The 16,988-nt window shown below is 44.2% G+C and overlaps 1 protein-coding gene across 2 annotated transcripts in view; it reads left to right on the forward strand.

Annotated features, from left to right (window-relative positions):
- Positions 1-16,988, forward strand: part of il34 (interleukin 34) — a 47,054-nt gene that overhangs the window by 18,934 nt on the left and 11,132 nt on the right. For both annotated transcript variants that reach the window (XM_041192102.1, XM_041192101.1), the window contains exons 3-4: positions 13,844-13,944; positions 14,799-14,876. In XM_041192102.1, the coding sequence (XP_041048036.1) occupies positions 13,844-13,944; positions 14,799-14,876 (179 nt within the window). The remainder of the gene's footprint in view (positions 1-13,843; positions 13,945-14,798; positions 14,877-16,988) is intronic.

Raw genomic sequence — 16,988 nt, forward strand, 5'->3', positions numbered from 1 at the left:
TTATATTAAACAGACTGCAATCACAAAATGTCTGCACTGATGCTTGCAGCCAAGCTTCGAGCAGCTTGTATGCTGAGATGTTTTAAACACCTGTAAATAAACCTATTTCACACTTAAAAACTAGTATCACCTCTACATTGCTCTGAGATATATAAAATATGCAACAAGAGGGCGCCTTCATCTTGCAGTGCCATAATTGGTGGCCTGCAGCGCGCTTAGTGCTGGAGCATCTCCTACTGGCCCTCCAGCATCAGGAGGCTGCCTGTCATCCATCATTGGCCATTGGAAAATTGTGTCAAGTGATGACTTCTGACATGGTGCAGGGTCGGGACCCATATTTGATCCAAAAACAAAAATACTACCCATGGCCCTTCTCCACTTGTCGACTTCCCTGTATCAAAAGCCACGAGTGCCACATCCAAGAGCCTGATAGCCTCTTCTTTCTCCCTGCTACTCCGTTTGGGATGCTACTTCTTATAGCCAATTCCTGTAGAAACATCAGCAGCAATGTCCTTCCAATCTGTGTAGCTCTCCTTTAAGAGGGACAGTTTGATTTAACTGGATGCTAGTTGTGCTAGCCATGAATGTTGCTGGGCCCCCTGCTGATAGGGAGGCATTCAGCCAGCAGTGCTGGTCATATTTAGCTGAAGGCTGCAGTCATGCAAATGAGGAGTCAGCTCTTTTGAGTACAAACCCATTTCCATCTGTTTCAGATGAAGTTACATTGTTTCATAGTTTGCCATTGTGAGAGTTGAACTCTTGATGTGTGAGGAACTGCTGAATGTCACTGACTCATATCCAAAGTGAAGATTTTAATATTAATTCACGGGTTGTGGGGTTCGCTGCCTAGACCAGCATTTATCGCCCATCCCTAATTGCCCTTCAGAAGATGGTGGTTCTTCCTCTGCAGCCCAAGTGCTGTAACTCTTTCGAGTACATACCCGTTTTCATCTGTTTCAGATGAAGTTACATAGTTTGCAATTGTGAGATTTGAACTCTTGATACTCTTTTGAGTTAACATGGAACTCAGTGGATACATTCCATGACTTTTGTTGTAACTCTTTCGAGTACAAACCCGTTTCCATCTGTTTCAGATGAAGTTACATTGTTTCATAGTTTGCCATTGTGAGATTTGAACTCTTGATCTTGGGGTTACAAACCCAGTACCATAACCACTTGGCTATTTAGGCCAAGCAAATGAGGAGTCAGCATGCAGTGTGTCTGATAGGGGTTAATAGCAAAACATGACACTCCCTGCCCCCCACCCCCGACTTCCCTCGCCCAAAAAAGAGAGTGAACCAATTTTTAGCCCATTACAATTCTATTTAATTATTTGCCAATGGTATCGAGGTTCTCGACTCCGTAACAAAGAGAAAATTGGACATTTCTCAATCTGTTTAATGCCTGGCCGCCATCAGAACGAGGGACAAACACAGTTGGGATTTTTTAAAAATACCAAACACATGGTCCGTGTTGTAACTTTGGGAATCCCACAACTAGACTGGAGAACTAAATTCGAAATTCAGCCCCAGCTTTTGGAGTCTGGCTGGGATCTCCTAGACTATATTTGGAATTTTCATCTCAATGAAGAAGAGTTTCTTTCTAATAGCAGAGATCATGTTGTGCCCTTTAATTGCTGAGGGGAGCACAGTGAGTTTCAGCCAAATCATCGAGAAGATTAACCACAGCAACCAGGACATGGCTTCGTTTAGCATTAAGGCTGTGTTTGAAAACCAAATTGAGGATGCTGCTGGAGACTTTCCAGGAAACAGCAGGACTTCCAATGCTGGGCTACACTCACTGAAAATAAGTGCCACATTGTCAGTCTGCAAACGTGGAGGCAAGCAGTTGTCTGTGTATATATGAGAGAGAGGGAGATGGTCTCATTTTCAAATAAAAAAAAGTGCTGCCAGAAAAAATAGTGAAGACTTGGCTTTTTCAGCTAAGTGGTTCAATATTAACTTGAAAAAGAGAACTGAGTATTCAAAGTGGAAAAGTTTGCTGGGCTGTGGGGAAAGAGTAAGGGAATAAAACTAATTGGATAGCTCTGCCAAAGAGCCGGCACAGGCATGATGGGACTAATGGCCTCCTCCTGTGTTTGATTTTATGGGTTTCCAAGACCGATTCCCTCGATAGTTTTCTCCTCAAATTTCCATTATTAGTTAGCTTCTTTTTAAGTCTGATCATGCGCTAAGGATAAGTTATGACTAAATAAGCTAGAATACTTTAGCTTTGTCTGAGACACTTTGGAGAGGGTTATGTAACATATTAATTGGGATAGAGTGAGGGCCCAGATTCAGGCCTGTGAAGGGGAATTCAGGGCGGATATCTGGAATGTTTCTCCGGAGAGGGTGACGATCAGCTTGAACAAAATGCTCGGAAGGTTAATTGATACCAGTCACTAACTCGAGAAGCAGAAGCTGTCAAGACTGGTACCTTGAAAGGATGAGATCATAAGTGTCATTGGCCCACTCTGAAACATTGTTTTCTTGGCTGGGATTTTTTAAAAGGGTCAAAATCCAGACCTGAGCCATTTTCAATTATGGTGGTTTAAGGTCAGATCGACTGCCTGATGCTTGCCAGCAGGTACCAATTGAGGGTGATTATTTTCAATTAATGAACCTATTAAGGCCCTGTTCCATCACTTACTTGAATTGCCAGTTGACAATGTGGGCAACCCACACTGGTATGGAGCACGTCCATGTCAATGTGGTGGTCTCAGGGAAGGGGTAGGGGAAGGGGAAATGAATCATGTGAGGGATCCCCATGACCCCCGTCCCAGGACACATAAGACCACAGCTCTGCCTGCTGGTTGTCCCCTGGAGGAGCTACCCCACCTCCGGATTAATCCTCCAGGATCGTGGCCAGGCAGCTGTAGCTTTTTACAAAAGTAAAAATAAACTTACCTTTGCTTGTCCCTCCGAGTTCACATTGGCGGCTTCCCCCTCGACCAGTAGGATCTCCGATCACTGAGTGCTGGAGGGCTTCCATTGGCCCTCCAGTGTTGGGAGCACACCCGCCATCCCTTATTGGATGGGATGCTTGTGATATTGTGGGGAGTCTCATCAGCGATGCCAATCAAGCAAAATCAACAGTTCTCTGCAACCGTGGGAACAAGACTCCCAAAGAGTCAATCCTTTTACCAGCCTGGTCTCGCAAGCATGCGTGCTTGATTGATATCTCTGTGGTTGTAATTTACTGTTTCTGTTATCTCTTTTGTCAATGCCTCAATGTTCATTTGCACAAGATTAAGAGGTGTGAAGCACTTATATCTTAATGACCTGTTTGACTAGCACATTTATAGAGTTGTAGGAACATCAGTTTTTCTTAGAGTTATGATTTTTTTTATGTAAGCAATTTATAGATGCCATTGTTACTACGGGACTCATTGGTCCTGTTCATAATGTTTACTGGATGAACGAGTATGGAAGAGCCATGCATTGGCATGGAGTGGGTATGGGTAAGACCTTTTGAACTTGCCTTTCAAAGTTTCCCGACTCCAGGTTATGGTTGACGACAACCATGAACCATGTGTCATGGAGAAGCTGGCCCAGCTCCACAAAATATGCGGGGGCTTGAGAATGCCTACCCTGCAATGGAGTCGGCTGGGTCAGGCGTGTGGGGTATGGGCTCGCTACCTGCACCCTAATCCTGTGCCGGTGAAAATGGGAAGTGCCAGGAAGGGAGATAGGAATCCCAGAATCGAGTCCCATCCACCATTTTTAAGTAGCTCCAGAGTCCTGCTGACTCTGCAAACATCGGGGCCAGAGAGATTTTTGGCCTCTTAGGGAATCGAGGGATAAGGGATGTCCTGTCTTCTGGTTCCCATAAACTAGAAATAATCACGCTTTAGACCTATTGAGTGTACACCTTTCAGCTGCCCATGTGGCTGTTGGACTGATACATTGTTGGTTAACTCATTACTCTAGTGCAGCAGTGAAATATGGCACCCCAGATGTACATTCTTATAACAATTAGTTCCTAGCTCTCTACGAATAATATAACAAAGAGGAATGGATGGGAAAGTGGAGTTAAGCCAGAAGGTCAGCCATGATTGTATTGAATGGTAGAGCAGATTCGAGGGGCTGTATGGTCTGCTCCTACTCTTATTTCTTATATCCTGCTGCCAGCAAGTGTGGGCTTAGGACAAAGGGGAATGGGTGGGAAAGTGGAGTTAAGCCAGAAGGTCAGCCATGATTTTATTGAATGGTAGAGCAGATTCGAGGGGCTGTATGGTCTGCTCCTACTCCTATTTCTTATATCCTGCTGCCAGCAAGTGTGGGCTTAGGACCCACCCTTGCCCTGGTGGGATCCTGAAGCCTGCAGTAAAATTCAGGCCCTTGTTGATGAGAAGTAGGGTGGCTGCTTGAACTGCAGGCTGTGGTTTCAGGCTGCTTGAGAGGACAGGTTGTGTCAAGAAGAGATTAGCTGATAGTTCAGCTAGATACTATGGATGTCAAATGGCTCCTACATTTACCCACATAAACCACAGTCACTCAATGCTATTCACTGTATGTAAATCATTGTGGTGCATTTCTGAGCAAAACGGTCTGGCACCTTTATAAGTGCAAGCTGTTCTTTATCCAGCTGATGCTGCACAATGTCTCATAGAGCAAGCAGCCTCCTTCCCCTCTCTGCACATTGTCAAAGGATACAGTGTTTTGGCTGGAGCACAGGTCCCAATATTGGATTACAGCATTCTAGTAGAATGCGACTTCCCTCTGAACTTAATTTATGAGCAGCCCAGTCAGAATGTGATTTTAAAACGAAACCAGGAAAGAAACAGATGTCAGCAACTGGCTTGGGGAGGCTTCTTTGCCTGTAGAAATGTTACACGTGGGACATTTATCACAGCAGAGCTGTCTTAAAGGGGCACTAAATCTGCCTATCACTCAAATCTCATGTCTGATGCTGCCGGGAGGGCAAATTTATCAACAATGCCTGTATGGGAAGGTGCTGGAGGTGGGATGGGTTGAAGGAGTCGATATCTCCTTACTGTTGGGGGAGGTGTAAATCGCAGAGTTGCCAACTCTGCTTGGAGGCATGCTGGAGGTTTGATCACGTGATCTTCTGACCACATGACATCGGCCCCAGACTCCATCTCTAGCTCTCCCTGAACTCCCCTCACCTCCCAGTTTTGCTTCTCCCCTACCCTATATGGAGCCATTTCCACCAACACGACACCTGTCCCCACTCTGATTGCTGACCCACTGCAACCATACCATCTGCCTTTTTATCAAAGTCATTTATATAAATTGTAAAAAGTTGAGGCCCCAGCCCTGATCTCTGTCACACGCCACTCATTACATCCTGCCAACCAGAAAAAGACCCATTTACAACAATCTCTGGTAGTTGTCATGGACATCATGGTACTGAGACTAGTTTTCTATTTCAGAATTATTAATTGAATTTAAATTCTACCAGCTGCCTTGGTGGGATTTGAGCCCATGTCCCCAGATCATTAGCCTGGGCCTCTGGATTACACTACTCTGTCTCTGTCCCCCTCTCCACTCCCATCTCCAATTAACATGTATATCAGCCCCCTGGCTTTGTTTAAACATTAGAAACCAGGTATGGCTATTGAACTATAGACAATAGGGGAAATTGCACCTCGACTCATTGGAGTATCTATGTGCAGCTAATATTGGAAAACTGTAGGAGGATTCCTTAAGAGGCACAAACTCCAACCCGGCTGTTTTCCCAATAATCATTGGAACAAGCACCTCAAAAAAAAAAAAATCCTATCCTGCCCTCATAAATGGGAACCCTGGGGAATGGCAACAGCCTGCATTTCTATAGCACCTTTAACATGGTAAGACATCTCCAGGTGCTTCACAGCAGTGCAAAAGCAAACTACTGCAGATGCTGGAAACCTGGAAAAGAAACAGAAGATGCTGGAAATACTCAGCAGGCCTGCAGCATCAGTGGAGTGAGAAACAGAGTTAATGGCCTTTCACCTGAGTTTTTGTTTCACATCAGTGTGGCCCAACAAAACTTGGCACCAAACCTTAAAAGGAGATATTAAAAATAAAAACAGGAAGTGCTGGAAAGACACTCAGTTGATCAAGCAGCACCTGTAGAGAAGCAGTCAACGTTTAGGGTTGATTCATCAGAAGGAGATCTTGCAGTTCCTTCACTATCACTGGGTCAAAATCCTGGAACTCCATGCCCCCCACCCCCCATGGCACTGTGGGTGTATCTAACATCACATGGACTGTAGCGGTTCAAGAAGGCAGTCACCACCATCTTCTCGAGGATGGGCAATAGAAATGCTGGCCTAGCCAGTGATGCCCACATTTAGTGAAAGAATTTTAAAAAAAGGTATGGGAACAGGTGATCAAAAAGCTCGGACAAAGTGGTGTAGATTTTAAGGAGTGGTTTAAAGGAGGAGAGAGGTGGAGAGGTTAGAGAGCGAATTCAAGCGCATAGGGCCCAGGAAGCTGAAGGCATGGCCACGAACAGTGGATTGAAGGAAAGCGGGAATGCACCAGAGGTCAGAATTGTAGGAATGCAGAGATCTCTGAGGGTTGTCAGGCTAGAAGGATGTTTCAGAAGCAGGGATGGGGGGGTCAAGACTTTGGGATGAGAGAATTTGTAGAGAGAAGAGAGTGACAAGATGGCAGGTAGCTGGACTGGATTTGCTGGGTTTTATGAACTTTTCCTGTTCTGAAATTCTGTCAAAAAACTTACATTTATATAGTGTCTTTCACCATCTCAGAATGCCACAAAGTAGTTTACAGCCAATGAAAGACTTCTGAAGTGTAGTCACTCTTGTAACATGGGAAACACAGCAGCCAAATTGTTCCCACAGACATGTGTGGTAACAACCAGGTAATATTTTTGTGAGGTTGATTGAGGAATAAATATTGGCCAGAACACAGCTTTCCTGCTCTTCATCCAATAGTGCCATGGGAAGTTTGACATCCACCGGAGAGGGAAGAAGGGACCTCGGTTTAATGTCTCACCTGGAAGAAGGCACTTCCAGCACTGCAGCACTCCCTCAGTAGTGCACTCGGGTGTTAGCCTTGAATTTTGTGCTCAAGGCTCTGGTGTGCAAAGTTGACTGTAATTAGTGATGGAATTCGGTGACAGTCAATGCTTGTGGTTCATCATCCAAGGTGTCTCAACATGCTCCCAACTTCCACAAGGATTTTGGAACGAGTTGGTGGAAGGCGTTGACATAGGGTGGAACCCTAAATTCTTTGAACCGTGTAGTCCATCTGCTGAATGTGTCCAATCCAAACGATGTTTGACACGTAACTATAAAACTGGTTCCTTTACAACCCCCAACACAGAAAAAGACGTGTAGCACTGTTCAGGGAAGACCATTGCCTCCAAGGCTCACATTATTCTCATGAGGACCTGTTCCATCATCGTCACTGGTTCAGTGTCCTAGACTTCCTTAACCAACACCGCTGTGGGAGCACAGACGGACTGTAGCAGCTCAAGGGAAAGGTGCACCACAGTCATCTTAGGGTTGGAGTGCCATCAGCTACATCCCACAATCAAATTAGAAATAAAGACCTGCTTTGTGCTTCATTTCTGGCTTCATTTTGAAATTATACTCCTGATTTGTTCACATTGTACGGATTATAACAACCCTGGTCCCTTATGTTTCAGACTCGCCTTAATTATCTTTTTCCTCCTAAATTGGGCTATTGAACTTAATTGAGAAAAAATGAGTTAGCTTTAAATAATAGATACTGGCCTAGAGAGAGCACAGGCTGGTTGGGTTAGATAACTCTGCGTTTCATGTTCCTGTTAATTTTGGTAATCACAGGGTAGGGTGAGGTTGACTTGTTAAAATGTGCATTCGAGTATTGGCAGCCTGTTTTACACTTCACTTTACCACCTTGCCCATTAAAGTCAACCAAAAAGAAGACCAGACAGGGTATGAAAAAACATTTCCGATTCACTTTTGCCAGTTTCATGCTCCCACCCCAAAGGCCAGTTTCACCACCATAACTGCTCGTTAGATCTCAGCTCTTTTGTAGAAAGCCTGGACTCATTGTCCAGCCTTACACTTGAAGGTTGGTCAGCCAGAAGAGATACACCAGATTATACAGTCAGAAACTGGCCATTCGGCTCAACCAGTCCATGCTGGTGTTTATGCTCCACTCGAGCCTCCTCCCATCTTTCCACAATTAAATCTATCATTGTAACCCTCCATTCCCTTTTGCTTGCCTAGTTTCCCCTGAAATGTATCTATATTATTCACTTCAACCACTTCCTGTGGTAGCGAGTTCCACATTTTCACCACTCTCCGGGTAAAGTAGGTTCTGTTGAATTTCCTATTGAATTTCTTTTGTGGACTATCTTATGTTGTGTATATACTGTTATGTAGTGTGGAGCTACTGTAAAATCACCAGCTTCACAAGTGGAGGGAGAATTGATTCAAGCGCTGAAGATTCTCTCCTGAACATGTTTTTGGTACCGATAGCAGCTTATTTCAAATCCTTGTACCAGCTGATCTGTTACTTCAGGAATAGGGAATTCTGTGTCCAAATCAGCCTGTTGCAACTTTGAAAGTGGGGAATAGGTCAGCTCTGCATCATACTTAGAGAGGCTGGCTGGTTGGTTGACACTATCTCCGAGGCCCGTAGAAAGCCGTTTGGCCAAACATACAAGCTTATTGTGAAGTGATGAATTCCCACGCAGGCATTTTGGAGGTTCCTTACAGCATTGGGCATGTCTCCATCTAGTCTGTACCCGGTCATTCTGCATTGGCCAGATCCTTTTTTTAATAAGTCAACCAAAACTGTCACATGCAGCTAGCTGCATAACAGCAGGAACTCTTGGCAAACATGAGAACATTGATAAGGGCCAGAGAGTAAACTCAGCCACTATGGGCTGAATAATACTGGTGGAGGGGGAGCTAGGGAGGGGGGTGGGGGTTGTTGGATGGACACCAACCCTAGTTTATGTGGCCCCTTTCCCCCTTCGTGGCCACGGCGCCCCCCCCCCCCCCCCAAACCCTCAAGCCACAGGAAACAGTCACTGGGGATATGTAAAATTCAGCCGTATCTATCTATCAGCCCTGTCTCTGAAATCTTTGTACCTCCATCATATTCTATTGATATGTCAAGGTCAACAAAACTGCCATTCCACGGGCAGAGATGGAAGGTCTAAATTTCCCTATTTTTGTAAATTAAATTTTCAATGTGAATTATTGTTCTAATGTTTCTTTTCTGATATAACCCAAGTGCCAATAAGATGAATTTCAACCCTCCCCCAGTAAGTTGCATAAAAACAGACAAGAATATTAACAACAGATGTTAGGCCGTGCCTCCAGAGAGGAGATGGGGAGAGGCCAAAATGGTTGACTGTAAATGAAACTTAAGGACCTAGGCAGCAACCACTTTCAGAAGGCACTGTAGTAACCTGGAAATGGTACACTTGGGTTCAGTTCCAGATTAAGGGCTCCCCTTGTTCCCTGCAACTCTTCGTCATTGGAATCAAAAATACTGAGGCACAGCGTTGTAATACTGTACATCGCCCTGGCCACATCTGCATGCCAATGCTGTACAGAGCCAAGTAACTCTTAACTGCCTGCTCCTTATCATCCAGCGATGCACTGTTCGGGAATGGACTAAATTCCATGGCAAATGCTGCTGTGTAGAAGCAGAGATATAGAGCACTTTCTAATCAACCAAGCACCTAAAAATACAACAAACATAACTTAGGTCTTCTCTATTGTACTGCTAGCTGAGCCCTGGAGCTAGGTCCAAATTCTCCTATGGGGTCCCTGGATTTAGTGTTGGACTCCTTAGCTACAATGACTATATTTGGAAAGTATGTTATAATTCATAGAAATTATAGGAGGTTAGAGGTTTGGTGCCACTTCAACTCTTGCATGAGGAAAGCACCAAGCGTAACAGTCAGTGGATGGTTTGAAGCCTCTTCAAATATCAATGATACAAAGATTAAGAGAGTCTGGGAAGTTAGCCAACATTGAAAGAAGGCAAAAAAAAACAAGCATTGATATCGCCTTTCACGACCTCTAGGTGCCCCTATGTGCTTTACAGCCAATGAAATACTTTTTTCAAGTCTAGTCACTTTTGCGTTGTAGGAAACATGGCAGCCAATTTGTGCACAGCATGATCCCACAAGCAGCAATGTAATAATGACCATTGTTACATTTTTTTTCATGGCCAGATGTAATGTGTGTATATAGATGTGAGCTTATGATTCTGCTTATGGTAGAGCAGTCATTTAGTACAGCTTTCAAATGCCCCCACCCCCTGCCAACCCCTTCCATCAGTACACTTGGGACTGTATCTCAGCATGTCACTGTCTAGCAACAGCAGTAAAAGTGGGGAAATGGGTTGGTGAAGAGTAGAGATCCCATGATAACTTATTTTTTTCAATTTTTGTTCCTTCGTGAATCTATTTGTGGAAATCTCACCTTTTCTAACTGAAGGGTGCAGCTAAATCTCCATTGTGTACTGACTAGACTTCATAGGATCATTGTAGGAGGCCATTCAACCCATCCTCAACAAGCTGACAAGCAGCCACGCAGCCTAATCCCAGCTTCCCAACTCCTGCTCCACAGCCTTGTAGATTATAGCACTTGAAATTCATACCCAAGTACTTTTTAAATGTGATGAAGGCTTCTGCCGCTACCATCCTCTCAGGCAGAGTTTCAGATCCTCCGCACCGTCTGAGTGAAGACATTTCCCCATGAATCCTTTATTAATTCTTTCATGGGATGTGGACAAGGCCAGCATTTGTTGCCCATCCCTATTTGCCCTTGAACTGAGTGGCTTGCTCAGCCATTTCAGAGGGCTGTTAAGAGTCAGCCACACTGTTGTGGGTCTGAAGTCACATGTAGGCCAGACCAGGTAAGGATGGCAGATTTCCTTCCCTAAAGGGCGTTAGGGAACCTGATGGGTTTTTACAACAAAACCATCTGGTTACCAGAATCCATTACCAGAACTCTGTAATGACTGCCTTGATCTGATAGGCTGCTCTTGGGAATAGATCCCCTGAGTCCCAGAACAGCTCTGTAGGAAACAGCAGGGACCTTCAACAGGCCCGACTGCTGGTTGGCCCTAGCAACACCAATGACTGAGGGAAGCTGTGTAGCCAGACTGCAGGCTTTCTGGGTCAGGGAGCTGTCAGGCTGGTTTGAAGTTGTGACTTCCTACCTAGGATCGCCAACACTGATATGACGTATTCCTGAAGGTTGCATCAAATGACCTGCCTCCAACTGCTCACTCCATCAAATATTTCGACTACTTTAGCAACTCACTGTTCACAGAAACTGAAAAAAACTCACAGGCCCAGAGCTTCCAGTCTCTGGATGGTTGTACCCCGGAAGTAGCCTGGAAGATGCGCTGTGGACCCCTTGGAAGCTCTGATGTAAGGAGTCTGTGGGAACTGCCCGGGAATTCCCAACTTCCACTGTCAGTTATCCTGCGTTCAGAACTCTCTGAAACTCTGATTTAAAGTCGGAGACTTTGGATGGTTCCGAATTATTTAGCAGAATAGTTACCCAGGAAAAGTTAGGAGGATTAAAACCAGTCTAACTCCAGGGTAACTGAATCCTGATCACCCCCCGACTCCTTCCCGACTTCCCTCTGAAACCATCCCCCCAACTACCCTCCCGACCATCGCACCAACCTGACTACACCCCAACTACCTCTACCACCCAGCCACAGCCTCCACTCCCCAACTACAACCTCCCCACCCCTGACTATTCCCCCTCCCCGCCTGATTGCCCCTTGACTACCCTCCGACTATATCTGAATTCCCCCCACCACCGACTGCCCCCTCGACCGCCTTTCTCAAAGTGACTTTGGGACATTTAATCTCACCAGAATGTGGCAGATAATACTGTAAAAAGGGAGCTTGACTTGGCTTCCCCTTTACGCGCCTGCATTATGAGGGAAGGACTTCAGACACAGGTATGATCCACATTTCTCAGGAGGCCCAGTTTGGACGTCCAGGTGAGAAATGTGGATCTCCAGTGTAAGGTAAGTAGTAAGGAGCAGAGTAACAATCCGACAATGAGTGCCACTCCTCACAAGATTTAGCCCATAATTTATTTTTAACACACCTTTTAATATTTCGCCTGGAGTTGTTTGCTGCCGTGTCCAGGAAATGAATCTTAAACTCCTGCTGCCTCTGGAACAATTCCTATCACTTGTGTTATGGACCGGAGGGGGAAGTAATTTAAAGAGCCCTGATTTCTCCTCTCACTACCCGTCTATAAACAGAAAGGTGTTTTTGATTTTTAATTTCCCACTTTTATAAGTGGAGGCATGGTTTCCCCAACCCTTCAGTTCAAAGTGATCCAATATTAATATTAATATTAATAAACACAGCAAACTCAAGATAAGGTAAAATGAGAGGGTTGGTTTATTTTACACACACACAAAATGCGGGAAAGGAGTTTCACAATGACTGCCCCTTTTTGCACTCCTATAATAAAAGAGATAAGGGAAAGAAAGAGGTACAGGGCAAAATCACAATAAAAATAAGGGTTATGGTTTCATTTGAGTCGAGTCCAGAATCAAAAGTTCTGCGGCGCATTCCTCCAGAGGTTAGCAGGTTGAAACTGTTGCAGGTGATCTGACTTTCTAGAAGCGAGGACTTCCACGATGGAAGAAGGCACATAGAGATGAATTAGTCTTGAAGGCACAGATACAGAAGTTCCAATGTTCCAGTATTCACAGTGTAGATGAGGGCCAGGCACTTTACCTGGACAGAGCTCTTTCTGCTGCTACCTGTCAGATGATAAAATGGTAGACTGCCTGTATTCAGTTCCACACAGCAATATTACAGGTTCTAGCAGCTTGGGGGTGGTCATGTGACATACTTCCCATTTCTTCTGGGTGTTGAACAAAGGATATATTTTCCCAGGTCTTGAATCTTGAAGTATTTAGAGAATCAGGGTCACTTTTGTCCTTTGCAGACATACTGTCTCTATTGGCTGGAGCTCTGCCTCAAATGTAAAGAGGGTTGGTGCAGTTCTTTGGAACTTGATTGATGGCCATCACAGAAGGCATTAGCACCTCTTTAAAGATAATGAGGTCCCTGAAGATGAGTAATATGGACTCAACATTAACTCTGTCTTTCTCTCCACAGATGCTGTCAGACTTGCTGAGCTTTTCCAGCAATTTTTGTTTTTGTTAACGAGGTCCCTACTGGTTTCTGAAGGTTAGAAATTCCTCTGGTATGAGTCATGACTAGTCAGGGTGAAGCCTTGTCAATTTCTAAAATAAAAATAATTTTATGAAGTTTCCAATATATATATATTTCTTTCCTGTCTTCTGGCTGGGGCACTTGCAATGGCGACATTCAATTATTGGTGTGAGTCTCTGGGACAAAACTGGCAATCTTAGTTAAAAATAAGTCAAAGTTTCAGCTAAGAGTGTAAAAAGGGAAAGAACATGAGGCAACTTTCCTTTCATCCACACATATTCTGAGAGTTTCCTTCAGCCTGTGGATTTACAGTCTGGGAATGCGAAGGTTGAGGGTTAAACTCATTGATTAATATAACAATTTAAGTAAAGCCAAAGTAAACTCTGATGATTACTTCAAAGTAAATCAGGAGCAGAGGAAATAAGTGGAAGTTAGTGAAGAGTAAATTCTGTGCTCAGTGATGAACGTTTGCAATTATCGACCATGCAAAGTAGCACAACACTGCTTATTCAACCTACCACTGGACGTCACAGTGAGAGAGTTAGAGGACGAGCTAGGTTCAGTCGGGTTAGAACAGAGTGTGCTGATTCAGTTAATTGGGTTAGAGCAGTTGGGTCAGTTTGATTACCAATGTTTGACTCTGGGTTTCCTTGGAGTTAGTGCGATTTCTCATAGTATCTCACCTCTCTTCCTGCAGATTTCAGTCTTCTTGGAGTACTTGCCACTGTGGACTCAATGTGCATACATTTGGAGGAGCTACATAGTAAACTGCAGTACAGACAGCGGGTCAGGTATATGGTAAGTGGTGCATGTGTTTTGCTGAGACTTCTATAGACTTACTAGTTCCAAAATTCGGCAGCTAGGGAAACAGTCAAATCCATTGGTCTATCATGGAATTACATCCCCTTTACTTTAACCCCTTTCCAACCTTTTGCTCTCATCTCCTAATGACCCTGCCTCTTGCTAGGGTACAGTTCTATGGTTTCCAACGGTCTTGCCGTACCTACTCTATTGTCCATCTTTCTCTCATGTTGGTAGCCACTTGAACGTGGGAGCCATCAAAGCTGAACTTGGTCCTGGAACTCCTGATGTCTGGACAAAGCATACTTTCCAGCTAAGGTGGATTGGGGATGAGGGCCACTTCATCGTTACCCAGCCTGACATATCAGGGCTAGAATGAAGGAGTTAGTTTCCCTGTACTGACATTTAATGGTGGCTTTGAGGTTGGAAGTAGGCATATTTCCGCTGGCCGACATTATGAGGTGAGAGGTTTAGGGATCCTGCTCATTTGCTGTTCAGCAGAAGGCAGGTTTCATGTCGATGTAAGTTGCGTGTTTGAGATTCCACAGTTTTGGAATTAATCCTGAGAATTGGATTCCAGGTAATCATTGGGAATTCACACAAATGGTTTGTGATGAAGAAACACACTTGGAGACAGCTGCCCAGAGCAAGCGTGTTCAATGTTAGCTGAGCACAAATGGATGTTGGTGTAAAACAACTGAGGACTCGGTTACCTAGCTTGAGGACGGAGGTTGCGCTGAGGTGAAAGATCTCGGTCTTGGGTTAACAACAGTAGTGTACTGAGCAGAGTTGGAAAACTAAATTAAGGGCTTGCAACAAGTATTTAATAGTTGATTGTGATTTATTTACAGAAGGATAACTTTCCAATTAACTACTCTGTGAACGTCCACTATGAAGATATTTATCGAACAATAAATGTTACCCGCATGGTAGGTTTGAATACAACAAGTTTATTGCTTTTTTCCATCCCATTTCCTATTTAACTGAGGCTCTCTCTGGGGCATGAGTCCTTTGTTGGAGAAGAGGCCAACCAGTCCTTCTGCTGCTCTGAAGGATACACAAGTTGTGTTGGGGACACTTCCCATTTCTTCCCTTTGCCAACTAACTACAACCCTCACACACACCCTACAACACCCCTGTGCAGAATTACCCAGGGCCCAACTTGAGGTGTTCTCATCTTACTCTGTGGCACAGAATGTGTGAGGAAATGATGGTGCAGTGGTAATGTCACTGGACTTGTAATCCAGAGGACCAGGCTAATACTCTGGGGACTTAGATTCCAATCCCACCACAGCAGTTGGTGGAATTTCAATTCAATTAATAAAAAATCATTCTGAAATTGAAAGCTAATATCAGTAATGGTGACCATGACAACTATCATCGATTGTTGTAAAAACCCATCTGGTCCACTCATGTCCTTTAGGGAAGGAAGTCTGCCATCCTTACCTGGTCTGACTGATATGTGACTCCAGATCCACAGCAATGTGATTGACTCCTAACTGCCCTCTGAAATGGCGCAGCAAGTCACTCAGTTCAAGAGCAATTAGGGATGGGCAACAAATGCTGGCATTGCCAGCGACACCCACATCCCGTGAAAGAATAAATAAAAAGAATATATATTTTTTGTATGTGTATACACATACATGTGTTAATTTTCATTAAATGAAAGGTCAGCATTTATTGTCTATCCCTAATTGCCCTCAAACTAAGTGCCATTTTGGGGGCCAGTTAAGCGTCAACCACATTGCTGTGGGTCTGGAGTCACAAAAAGACCAGACCGAGTAAGGACAGCAGATTTCCTTCCCTAAAGGACATTACTGAGCCAGATGGCTTTTTTCTTTTACAACAATCTGGTAATTTCATGATGATTATTAAGTATTTTATTCCAAATTTAATAGTTAAATCCCAGCTGCTATGGTTGGATTTGAACTCCTGTCTCTGGATGATTAGTTCAGGCCTCCCAATTACTAGTCCAGTAACAGTACCATTATGCTGCTGATTTACAACTTCACTACATATACGTGAACAGAGGAATTTGTACTCCAGACTTTATTTGAGAAAGAGACACTTCTCTTTTTAAAAAGGAACAGAAATAGGAATATAAAAACCAAACCAAGATATGCCATTGATCTGTCTCTGTGTAGTCTCTCTGATCTCCAGCACTTGCTGCCATATTAATAATCAGCATTTAATTATTTTAGTTAATTAAATTAATGTCTAAAGCACTCTGAAGGATTTTGACATGATACAGTCTGATTATAAATACAAGGATTAGAAATTGAGCTCCCTTTGGCAGTCCCTTAAGTCATTTAAGGCAATGATTTGTTGGGTGCTCATTAACTTGCACTGACTGTGGAATCACTGCAGGAAATGCATGTAGTTTTTGCTCCTGATTTTGGATTTATATTGTAGAGGTGAGGAATGGGGAATAGGGTGTTAATCCCACAGCTTGGCATTCGGAATACAAAATCGGCCCCTTGGACTCCATTTTCCAACCAGGGATGAGGTGCTTTTCCAATATACAATATAAACACGGCCACACTGGGCCTTCCATCCCACCTGAGGGTCCCGTTTTGTGAGAGAGGATGTTTGAGTCCAGAGGGCAGGAGGAGAGCCAGTCTTTGTTGCTTTAAGCCCCTGTAGAATCATAGGGTGGAATCTTCCGGTCCCACCTGCAGCAGCGAGCAGGCAGTAGGTGGGAGGCTTAATTTGGAGTGAAGCCCAAAATCAGTTTCGCAACGTGGGGATGAACTGCTGGAATTCTGTTCTCCAGAATTGCAAGGCAGGTTATAGATGTGTTGAGCTTTCTGAAAAAAACAATGTCAGGAAGCCCTTTTGCATGCATTAGCACATCATGCATGCTCATTAAAAGGCCACCTCGTCGGAAATAAGTTTCCCCGCCAGCGAGAAATTGGAACATTCACTTTTACGACTGTATATAAGCGGCGTGCACCTGGTGAGGTAGATCTTCCATGATTAACGGTGAGCTGTCACAATATTACCCGCTTTGGGGAGCGTTGTAAATACCAGCCTAAAGTTGG

The sequence above is a fragment of the Carcharodon carcharias genome, chromosome 7 (assembly GCF_017639515.1).
Source record: "Carcharodon carcharias isolate sCarCar2 chromosome 7, sCarCar2.pri, whole genome shotgun sequence".
Lineage (NCBI taxonomy): Eukaryota > Metazoa > Chordata > Chondrichthyes > Lamniformes > Lamnidae > Carcharodon > Carcharodon carcharias.